Source organism: Pipistrellus kuhlii, unplaced genomic scaffold (assembly GCF_014108245.1).
Source record: "Pipistrellus kuhlii isolate mPipKuh1 unplaced genomic scaffold, mPipKuh1.p scaffold_m20_p_9, whole genome shotgun sequence".
Taxonomy (NCBI): domain Eukaryota; kingdom Metazoa; phylum Chordata; class Mammalia; order Chiroptera; family Vespertilionidae; genus Pipistrellus; species Pipistrellus kuhlii.
In genome coordinates, this window is record NW_023425595.1 from 13,730,263 (window position 1) to 13,742,332 (window position 12,070).

A 12,070-nucleotide genomic window follows, 5' to 3' on the forward strand; every position below is an offset into this window, starting at 1 on the left:
TGCTCCCAAGTATATTTCTTATGTAGAAATATTTGAATGGGCAATATTGTCTCCGAGTATGGGGACTGAGGAACAGGAAGGACAACTTATTTTTTTCTATATATCCTTTTGTATGTTATGTATTTATTTATTTATATAAAAACTGTAAATTATTTTTTCCATAAAGTCCTTCAAGTACTTTTTTATGTACAATAAAGATAAATTTTAAAAAATTGGACACATGTCATCATTTCTAGAATTCTAGTATAGGTCATTATAAATGTGGATTACTGTATTCCATTCTGGAGTCAGCTGAAGAGACAATGCTGGACTAGGGGTGACAAGAAAAAAAACAGGATAAAAAGCAAGATACGTAAAAACTAATTTAATAAACTATGTCTATTAGTTTGGATAAGATTTTAGGTGTTAAAACAGTTATTTTCAAATACTTTAAGAGTGTCATGTGAAAGAGTAGATAAATTCTGTATTATTAATATAGAGGGCAAAACTAGGAACAAAAATCAGTTATAAGTAGATGGGGTAAACATTAAGAAAAGGAATTTTCTAATAAATCATTGTATTTTCAACAACAAACATTGCTTTGTGAAGTAGTGAGTTCTTTTTAACTAGATAATCTGTACTCAAATGGGTTTGATATCTGTCAAGGATTATAGAAAAGTGATTGGTGGCTAGATGGGAGCTTTGATGTAACTGCCAAGGTTTATTTCATTTCCACGATTCTCCAATCTAAACTAAAAAAAGTAAGGGAAATGGTATTATGAATGTATATTTAAATAAGATCCACTGTACTTTTTTTTTTAATATATATTTTATTGATTTTTACAGAGAGGAAGGAAGAGGGATAGAAAGCTAGAAACGTCGATGAGAGAGAAACATCGACCAGCTCCCTCTTGCACACCCTCTACTGGGGATGTGCCCGCAGCCAAGGTGCATGCCCTTGACCGGAATCGAACCCGGGACCCTTTAGTCCGCAGGCCGACGCTCTATCCACTGAGCCAAACCGGTTTCGGCTCCACTGTACTTTTAAAGATAGACAAAAATATGATTTATCAGTTTGTTATTTTTCTTTCAATATCTTTCAGTAAGAAAACAATGATACAAATCTGAGATGTATACAATGAACTTGTTAGCACATCAACTTTTTAAATAAATTACTCAATAATCTTACTCTTAACTATGAGATTCTCCAAAAAAATCAATTGGCATTAATTTTAGTCTTCTTCTTTTTTAATGAAGGACAGTGCTCTGTGAACATTTCTAAGAGCTACATTATCAGATATGCTTGCCTAATTTATTTCAAGTTCAGATCAAAGTTTGAATTTAAATTAAAACTTAAGACAATTTTTCTTTAATATTCCTTAACTGCTGCAGACAGTCAAATATTTAATTTCAGAATAAGAAAACCCATATAATCATTATGCACAATAGATAATTGACCAGAAAGTAGAATTATGTATGCTATACTAACCAATAAGAAGAACTGTTCCAACAGCCAAACCTCCACCTGGAAATAAAAAAAAAATAAGAAAATTAATCTACGATTTCACATTACTTTTAGCATACAAGTTAGACTTTACCAAGGACAGATTTCCAATAACTTTAAAATTGCTGTTGAAAACAACATTTTAATCACTTTTGCAATACTTTGCTTAAGGTGCTATTATGAAATAATTACATATTATATGTAATTACTCACTACACATTACAATTAATTTCACAGTATACCGTACTATCCTCCATTTTCTTGATAGGGCCATGCAGCATTTAACATAACAGTGGTTAAGCATTTCAATAATGTTATATTTAGCACTTGTTAATAAATTAACTCAATAACCAAGACCTAAATGTGCACAGTAGCTTAACTACCAAAGAAAAGAAATTTCACTTTAATATTTATCTTCATATTTAATAATCCTTGGAGAAAAAAAATTCTGATAATTAAAACAGATTCTTTTTTCATTATGAATAATATACACAAAGTCTGGACATTCTGTAAATATATTTAGGATTTAAAATAAATATTTTATTTGTCATTTCAAACAAAAAAGTCACAATCACAAAATAAAATTTCAATATAACTAGAAAATGTTAAGTATTTGAATTAGGATAATATGATGATGAACATATAACTCAAATAAGATTAATAAAAAAATAAATTTAAAATCAAGTTTTAGGAAACTAGAACTAAACTAAAAAATAGAACATTCAATTACTATTTTGTTATCAAAACAGTTGTAAAGTATTATTTGTAATTAATGTTGCAAACACAAGGTTACTTAAAAATAAAAATATGGCATGTACTTAAAGTATAATTTAAAAAGAAACTTCTCAGGGGTTAGGGGAGGTAGAAGAGGGTATCCTATATAATAAAAGGCTAATGTGCAAATTGACTGAACAGTGGAATGACTGGTCCTTATGGGGTTCACTGATCACCAGGGGGCAGATCCTCAATGCAGGAGCTGCCCCCTGGTGGTCAGTGTGCTCCCACAGGGAGAGCGGCTCTCAACCAGAGAAGCTAGGCTCATAGCTGGCAAGCACAAGGATGGTGGGAGCCTCTCTCGCCTCTGCAGCAACAACACTAAGGGCCCCCTGAGGGATGTCCGACTGCTGACTTAGGCCTGCCCCAACAGGGCGCAGGCCGGCTGAGAGAACCCTCTCCCCCCACCCCCCCCAAATAAGTGCACGAATGTCATGCATCAGCCTCTAGTAGAGGGGATAAATGGTGATGCAAGGAGACTTGATTTGGGGTGGGGAACACACAATAGAATATATAGATGATGTATACCTAAAGTCTATATCATTTTTTAAACCAATTATCATCCCAATAAATTCGGTAAAAAGGTAAAAAATAACAACACACAAAATAAAATATGTTTCGGGGTCACTCAAATCTAGTGGTCTAGTCTTAAGTGGGAACTATAAAAAGATAGTTGCCTTTCTTTCCTTAACCAATATCTCATAGGAAGGATTTAAATTTATCTCAACTTTCCTGTTGAGATAAATTTACATTCACATCTTCTCAAGTTAGGAATTTATACAAAAGTTCCAGGCTTCATGTAAAGAAATACTTAGAGAATTAAAGATACTTTGTGAATGTTTTTCACAGTGAGATGATAAGAACAGATCAAGGAATAGTTTCCCAATTAAACGAAGTGATACGTAGCTCAGGTTTCTGGTTCAGAGAGGTACTCAGTAAGAGCTACCCTTGCCATTCTGGCTATTATTTTCTGATTAGAACAAATCACTGAAAATACATTGTTGCTTTATAAAAGACTAGGAGCCTAGTGTGCGATTTGAAATCGTGTGGCGCTGCCTACCCTCCAGTTGCTGGTCCTGCCCTGCCTCGCTCCCCGGGCCTGCAGCAACTGGGTCACTGCTGGTCTGGCCCTGCCTCCCTCTCCCGCCCTTGGAGCAGCTGCAGTCGCTGCTGATCAGGCCCACCTCTAGCACAGGGAGGTGAAGGCCCCTACCCCACCCCCAACGCTGCACCCACAACCTCCTCCTGTTCAGTTGGCCCGTTATGACATCCCAGTTAATTAGCATATTTCTCTATTATATACACTGAGTGGCCAGATTATTATGATCTCTGAACACATAATAATCTGGCCACTCAGTGCATATCCTATATAATAAAAGGCTAATATGTAAATTGCCCCCTGGACCAGGAGTTCAGGCCGGCCAGCCAACTAACTGCCCATGTCCTTTTTCCCCTGGCCAGGCTGGCCAAAACCCACCCATGCTCCGGGCCTCAAAACACAAATATTTTGAGTGGCCAGATTATTATGATTTCTGAAAGCATAATACGTAATCTGGCCTCTCAGTGTAGACTGACCACAGAGTTGGGGTTTTAAAATAAGGTTTTTCCATGTATAAGAACTGCATTGTGGGTAGGCAGAAAGCAGCAGAGGACTTACTAGCCAGAGGCTGGGGGCCACTATCTCCTGGTCCCTTGACATATCAAGATTTGCAAGATTTCCCTTACACATAAGTACACTGAGTGGCCAGATTATTATGCGTTCAGAGATCATAATAATCTGGCCACTCAGTGTAGGTTACATATATAGATGATCACCGTAACAGTAAATGACTATGCTATGGAGTAATTTTCTATAAGAAGATACAAGCTACTGTTCCTGATAATTCAAAAAACACCCCTCATTTAAAAAATCTCATGTACATTAAAATTATAATCTTTGGAAAGTTCAGCATTACTTAAAACATCACAGAATGGGGACATTTCAATGACTTTTATCAACCAAATTAATATCCCACCAAGACTTCTTATAAAAGTAATTTTTTTATTATGTAAATTAACTACTCAAATTAAGATTAGCTCTAGTAATGATTGGTGATTTTGATTCAAGCTTTTATTCTATGCATATGATGTACTTATACACACACTCAGTGTCAGTTTATCTAGTCTTCCAAATTTTAGTGTGGCAGACCTCAAATTTTCCCAAAATAACCATGTATAAGGTATTTTGATATACCTCATTTGATATGCTGAAGTTCTAGCTTATCTTAAGAGTTTTTAAAAATACTTTTATTGGTTCCAAAGAAGGAAGAGGGGATGATAGACATCAATGATGGGAGAGAATCATTGATTGGCTGCCTCCTAAATACCCCTCCCTGAGGACCAAGCCCACCCTGACCAGGAATTGGTTCATAGTTCAGTGCTCAACCACTAAGCCACTGCAGCTTGCCAAAATAAAGTTTGAATAAGTTTGTAGTTATGTTCCCACCAAAAATTTGAAAGCTTGACAATATATTCAACCAAAGCTAGCTTTTAATAGATCTTTTAAAATCAGTAATCCCTAAAATGTTTGACAGGTAAGTGAGCAATTATAGTATCTTTATAAAACATACAATGAAATAAAATGGTCTTCTTTTAATTGTATCTTGTAGAAATATAAAGATACTTTCTAAGTCTATAGGCAAATAAACACTTGGTTTTACTTCTAGACCTTTTTAAGAAGTATATTTATCTCCAGCTTATTAAAAACACAGGCAGTAAAATATCATACCCACATTTAAGATTACATGAGTTTGCAAGCATGATATTTTAATGTATTAATTTCATCAAGATTTTATATTTAAAAATGACACATTTTATCTTAAAACTGAAAAAATCTAATGCTTTAGAAAACATTAAAGAAAATTTAAGATCTTGTGATTAAGTGCCATTTTCCTAATGATTTTTAAAATACGAGGGAAAGGATTATTGGTGTGAAGTTACAATATATATCAATATTATTTTAAAGAAAGAATATCCAATCCTCACACTTCCCAAAACAAATAATTAATTAAGCTATAAATTTTGGTTAAATAACATCAAGTTAATATATTACAACATGAGGGCCCAGAAGTGATCCCTTATTTAACAACAATGGTATCTCCCTTTTCAAAGTTAAGAGAAAATAAAAGGGAAAGGAAAAACACCCAGAAAAAAAACAGTGAACTAAACAAGTCCTTTTAAGTGCTCTCTATTAAATAAGTTTTGCTTAAAAGAATAGAAAGGCATTTTAGAGAAAATGCAATGTTAAAAACAAGTACATATCCTTTTCTTAGTTCATAGCAATAAAATATTTAATGTCACACCTCATATTAAATTGCAGTTACTTCATTTATAATAAAATCTACTTTTTCTTCTCTCTCTTGAGGAGTTTAAGACATCCTGACAACTCTTTATTATAACAATTATTGGCTGGGCAAATATAGGATTCAAAATAGAAAAAGCTATGAACAGTGACAATGGTTATATTGATTAGATCACATGAAACAATTTTACATTAAAAAAGGAACAAGCTGCCTAAACCGGTTTGGCTCAGTGATAGAGTGTTGGTCTGTGGACTGAAGGGTCCCAGGTTCAATTCAGGTCAAGGGCATGTACCTTTGTTGCAGGCACATCCCCAGTAGGGGGAGTGCAGGAGGCAACTGATGGATGTTTCTAACTCTCTATCCCTCTCCCTTCCTCTCTGTAAAAAAATCAACAACAGTATTATATATATATATATATATACTTAAAAAAAAAAAGGAACAAGTTACAGCTTTTAGTTGCTAAAATATCATAACCAGGATTATTTTATTGAGTCCAAACTCAATGAACATCTCCCACAGTCTAGACTCTAGATTGATATAGTGGAGCAAAGGAAATAAGCCCACTAGTATTTATTTTTTGACATCAGTGTTGAAAATGGCAGCTACATCACACTTCTTTGGAATACTCTTCCTGGATTATTATTTACCCCTAATTCCTATCTGTCATTCACCTGACAGTCAAAATGTAATAATTCCTAAACAGCAAAGAAGTTAGCCCAGTCAAGCTTGAAGTCACCTTTCCTTCAAGTATCTTTTTGAAAAATGAGGCTGGGGAATAGTTCCTACAGACTCAATAATACGGCTCTCAAATGGACTACATTTTATATGCTAGGATAAAATAAATTCTGCTAGAATCTGTTACCTACTATTACCTCTCTTTGGATGTTCTGGAAAAGAAAAATGGAATATTTACATATAGTATCACAAAAAAACAACAAATTTCCTGAAAGGGTAGGGTTGAGAACTAGATTAGAAAATCTCAGAACCTGAAAAATTTATGTGTAGCCCAGTTGGGAAATGTCTATCAGTAAAACAATAAAATTCAGTTGACAGAACAAAAATATTTAGTATCATTAAATCATGTTTAAAAGATGCATATATAAGGAATTCTCAAATGTATGAAACATTTTGCTTTTGGAGTAAGCAATGGAAGTTTGAGAATATTACTTAATTAGCCTATATGAGCATATTTCTTCATTAGTATTTTAAGTATATTTTGCATCTATGCTTAAAACAATGATGTCACAGTGGCAACCGTAAAATATTGCTGTACCGTATGGCAATAACAATACAGTATTTACTTGTTACCAAGTAATTACTGAATATATTTAGGCAACAATACAATGTCACAGTATAGTTTCATGATCCTGATAAAGCATCCTACTATCATTACATTTTGTCACAATATGGTCATATTACGCTTGTCAGAATCCCAGTCAAATAACATGTGAGAAACAACATAATCTGAATTGCTTATACCTATGTATATACACATTAGCAGCCAAATGTTTCACTTTCAAATAATGTTTTAATGAAAAACAAATGTAATGGGTTTGCTCCACAGAGGCATACAAATAGAACATGAAAATACAAAATATACTTCTGCACATATTATTATTCCAAATGTAGTAATTCCTATAACAACTTCTTCTGTTCCTTTGTACATTGAGAATTAACTATACACACATAAAAAATATTTCAAAATATCTAAAAACCGATACTCATTTCAATCATCTTAAGGAACACTACTTTTTAGCATAAGCTTGTTACAGTCAAATACTAGAGTCCCCATCCTCAAGCATATCTGGAAAATTTTGAAATTAGAGTTCAAGGTTATATCATTGTAGAAACACATGAGGAAGTTGCCTTGAGTTACCTTCTTGGTGGGGTGCTTCCAGGGACTAGAGTTAAATCACTAGTCTCAGGTTCAATAAATGGTTAAATCCACTTGAAAAGAGTTCTCAAAAATTTGAAATGCATTTGCAGAGCACTAAATCTGGAGCCTAAAGATCAGCCCAGGCTGCAATGGTTTCCTGGCTCTGTTCATGTAACTTCATTTCTAAGTCTGTTTTTTGAGCTTCATCTTACATGTTTCAGAAGTTCTTGTCCAGGTTCTTTGCTGGGTTTTTTTGTTTGTTTGTTTTGTTTTCTTACACATTATTTTTTCAATCAATAACTTGTTGAGAATCTACCAAGTGACAGAACTGGGCGAGGCACATTTTGTTCCTCTAATGAGCAACTCAAGATACAACATCAGAAATGTGACCTTTTTGTTTGGAGTTTCAGGATCGAGTAAAAATTATATATCCCAATTGAATTAATAATATAATCACTTATAACATATATTTATATATATAAAAACACACTTGGTGAGATCCTATATTTAAACTTAAAATTTGAAAACAGCTTCCAAGTTTTAAGTTCAACTATAGGATCACACCCAAGTAAGGTTGCCAGGGTTAAAAAAAAAAAAAAAAGGTGAGATATAAAAACTTGCTCACTAGATATTCTGAATCATTTTTGTTTAAGTACCATGCAATTTAGGAAGGCAACAGACTTGAAACAAATTAAGTAAAAATACTTAGACTTATGTAGAAATAACCAAGACCCAGTTTAGGATATGAAATAACAGAGGCAAAAAACCATATCCTTTCTCACAGGTTGCTTAACTTGACACTTTCCTTTTACATTAAACCTTGCAGGATGGGGCTAGGAACTAAGGATGAGGGGATTACAACAGAGAAAAATGTCAAGTGCAGTACAAGGACAAGCAATGGCATTTCTAGAATTTTATGAAACTGTACAAGATTTAACTGGCCACACATCACATCCTATTAAAAAGTCATGACATACAAACATAAATCTTCTTTTAATGAAGCAGCATTCATTTAGGAATTAACTAATTTACAACCTTTCTTAACACAGCAGTTCTGTCCTACCAATGTAATCGGGTCAATCCTTTCAGTGTCAGGGTTACAAAACAAACATATTCAGGGCAGGCTTGTCATGAACGGTTCCAGAGATTATTAAGGAACGCCTTAAGAACTGCCCTTCTTTTACTCGTTCAAATGAGTTAATAGAGAGAAAAAAATCTAACAAAAATATAATACGTGTATTTAACGCAGCAGATACGGGCATGACTTGTCAGTTTCAAGGACAGGCTGTGTAGGGAACTACTTGGCATCTACATAAACCTTTAATCCATTCTTTTAAAGCCATCGTGGTTTGTTTAAAGATTGAGAACCGGGAGATGAGCAGCCTGGCGGTGAAAGACGGGAGGTTAAATTTTTTTTTTTTTTTTTAAAGTATTTTTCTAATGCAGCCTCTCTCTCACTACGATGCTAACTTTGGCAGGCTAACCCAAACCATGAACTAATCTGAGGATGGCGTTAGGATAAACTCAAGAGACCTGGAGGGGATCCTAGAGAGGACGGCCAACCTGTCTCCAAACATGAGAAATCTCCCTTCACCAAGGAAACAGCACGGAGGGATCCGATCGCAATCGAGCACAAGGCTGGGGGGCAGGAGCCCGAGTAAAAAGTGGAGAGCATGAGGGCAGGTCTAGGTAACAGCATTTAGGGGTCTCCCTGCAACCACTGCTCCCTCCATCTCTATCAGACCAGTCTCTCTCTCCACAGAGACGTGGGGTCAGGAGAGTCCCCCCCCAACAAGTCCCCTCCCTTGTGTTCCCTCGGTCGAGCCTAAGATCTCCGTTCTGAACCGACCTAAGAGCTGGTCCAGGGCTGGGAGCCCGGTTGATACCAGCAGCTGCCCGTTCCGCACCGACGGTCGTGTGCCTGCGATGGACACCAGTCGGGAGCCGCCGCTCTCGGCGCCGCTGGCTCTAGGACTCCTTCTCTGGAAGCTGGTGACGCTGTGTTTGCTGGCCGCCGCCGCCGCCGCCGCCGCCGCCGCCGCGGACCCGGGACTCCAGGCGCCGTGGCCGCTGCTCCCCACTGCCGCCATCTTGGCGCTTCCCGCGTAGACCCAATAGGAACTCTGGGAACGCGAGTAACGGGCCTGTCAGAGACAGCCCCAAACTCCCGCCTCCTGGAGGCTCTCGTAGCCAATAGAAGCGGGAGTTCCGCCTCAAGTCAACCAATAGCAAGGCGTTTTGCTGAAAAGTGCTCTGTACGTGAGGACGGCGGACGTCTGCGGGACCCAGGTGAGACAGGCCCACCTGAGTCCTGGGTGAGAGAGTCTGGCGGGGCTCTTTGGGGCTTAGAGGTGGGTAATCTACAACTTTTGCTCTCCTGTTGAATGTCTTCGTTCACGTTTAATTACAGAAACGATTGGTGGAGCGATATAGCAAACAACTGCCAGTGGGACTTTTCACAAAGAGGAAAGATAACATTTCCCCGCCCCTTCCTCTTCGGATATCCGATTGAAAATTCTTTGTCTTCACCTGAAGTCATTATTATTATTATTAATTATTTTTTAAATGGTTGAGAATCGGAACTCACCTTAATGAATTGCTTGCTGAGCATCTGAGCTCAGTGTGTCAGGGACAGGTGGGTTGGATTTAGACCTTGGAGGGAAAACTCTTGAGCTTTGAACCGATTTGGTTTCCCTCTGATTCAAAGAGCAAATGACAGCATGTGCTTCTCTTGCCCCCGTGACAAGCTTTCGTTAATTTTAATGAGTGCTTCTGAAAGTCTTGGAGACCCTTCCCATAGGTGGTATGAATGACAAGTGTTACTCTGACAACCTTGTTCACACATTTAATTGTCGTTTGCTGTTAAGGCACCTTCAAATAACAAAATACTTGAGGTATTCTTCCAAAAAAATGATAAAAATGAAATGTGTATGTACTTTATTTTTCTAGTGATTTGTGAAGTGGAAATGAGAGCTTTCTTATTAGAATAGGAATTTTGTGCATGGGGAAAATATAACTTAGAGCTGCATCTTTCCATTTAATTTTTTTCTTAAAACTGTGTGTGTGTGTGTGTGAGTGTGTGGTGGGTAAGTGATTTTTAAAAGCCTTCATGATTGACAAGTTTAAACTATAAAAGACTTCCCAAATCATGCCTGTACTACAAAGTTATGACTGGTTTTGACAGTGATGTATGCTACTTTTAAAATACAACCAAACCGCATTGCAGTTCTTGCCATTGAATTGTTTTAAATCTCAGTGACCCATTAAAACTCTTTGGCAGGTTCTGTTTGTTGCTCTTAAATACTGATTTTTTTACATGTTATTTTTACTCCCTATTCTCTTGTCTCCTACTCTATTTACCCTTTGATTTTCTAAGGGTAATAGTGTGATGCTTTATTTGCCTTATTACTAGAACATGGCTGAGAAAAGCCTTCAACTAATGTAATTTTGATTTTCTGCTTTAGAAATCCTGAAACCATGTGTCACCCACATACGCTTTGAGGTGCGTTAGATGCTTTTTTCCCCGCTGGAAGCTCTGCAACAACTTTAAACTTTGAATGTATTGTAGAACAGACCTATGGTAAGTGGCCTCTTTTCCTCATTATTCTTGTCTGGTTCGTGTTTAAGTTAAGTTTTATGAATGTCCTAATGCTGCTACCTGCTGGACACTAATTTTAAAAAATATATATATATTTTATTGATTTCTTACAGAGAGGAAGGGAGAGAGATAGAGAGCTAGAAACGTCGATGAGAGAGAAACATAGACTAGCTGCCTCTTGCACACCCCCTACTGGGGATATGCCTGCAGCCAATGTACATGCCCTTGACCGGAATCAAACCTGGGACCTTTCAGTCCGAAGACCGATGCTCTACCACTGAGCCAAACCGGCTTCGTCTGGACACTAATTTTTTAAAGTTGGCACTTAATAGATGGACAAGGAACTGGATAGTTGGAGGAGAATCCTTGGCTGCATTCACACACACACACAAAATAGTATACGACAAAAGCAACTCTGTCATAACGAGTAATACCATTGTCATTGTGTTGATATCTGGAATATGATGAAAATGCTGATAGACTTGCTTCTGATTTTCATTGTCTGTTTCCTGTTTAACGACATCTAAAAATTATAACCAGCATACATTGCTTGTAGATGATGGACCTCTGAGGGTATCTAAAATTGTATATGAGTCAATATATATGTTTGTAATTTAATTCTTGTTGTTGCTATCTTTTTGTAATAAACTAAATTCTTTGTATTGTTGGTTTTCCAACAGCTTCAGTATAATTTAAATTAGGAATTATAGGGTCTATTTTAAGTGAGTCGCCCTATGTTACATTTCATACAGTAGGCTGTAAGAATAACTTGTTTTGTATATCTATCCCATAATCCAGCTTTCATGTTTTCTAGTACACACAGTGAATGATTCTTACACAGAATGACATTGTGTTGGACCTCAAGTGTCATGTCTGTCCACTTTTTTTTTTTTAAATATATTTTATTGATTTTTTTACAGAGAGGAAAGGAGAGGGATAGAGAGCTAGAAACATCGATGAGAGAGAAACACCGAACAGCTGCCTCCTGCACACCCCCT

The 12,070-nt window shown here is 36.5% G+C and overlaps 2 protein-coding genes across 4 annotated transcripts in view; one reads left to right on the forward strand and one right to left on the reverse strand.

Moving 5' to 3' along the window:
- Window positions 1-9,584, reverse strand: part of ELP4 (elongator acetyltransferase complex subunit 4) — a 158,310-nt gene extending 148,726 nt beyond the window's left edge. Inside the window, exons 1-2 of the mRNA XM_036428580.2 lie at window positions 9,324-9,584; window positions 1,469-1,504 (exon numbers count right to left, since the gene is read on the reverse strand). Of these exons, the coding sequence (XP_036284473.1) occupies window positions 1,469-1,504; window positions 9,324-9,564 (277 nt within the window). The 5' untranslated portion in view covers window positions 9,565-9,584. The remainder of the gene's footprint in view (window positions 1-1,468; window positions 1,505-9,323) is intronic.
- Window positions 9,585-9,615: 31 nt separating this feature from the next.
- The window catches only part of IMMP1L (inner mitochondrial membrane peptidase subunit 1), a 32,581-nt gene continuing 30,126 nt past the window's right edge, over window positions 9,616-12,070 (forward strand). The window contains exons 1-2 of one of the 3 annotated variants that reach the window (XM_036428582.2): window positions 9,616-9,763; window positions 10,939-11,054. The gene's annotated coding sequence lies outside the window, so the exon portion shown is untranslated. Of the gene's footprint in view, window positions 9,826-10,938; window positions 11,055-12,070 lie in introns of all 3 variants that reach the window. The other 2 variants (XM_036428583.2, XM_036428581.2) reach the window with 2 other exon arrangements.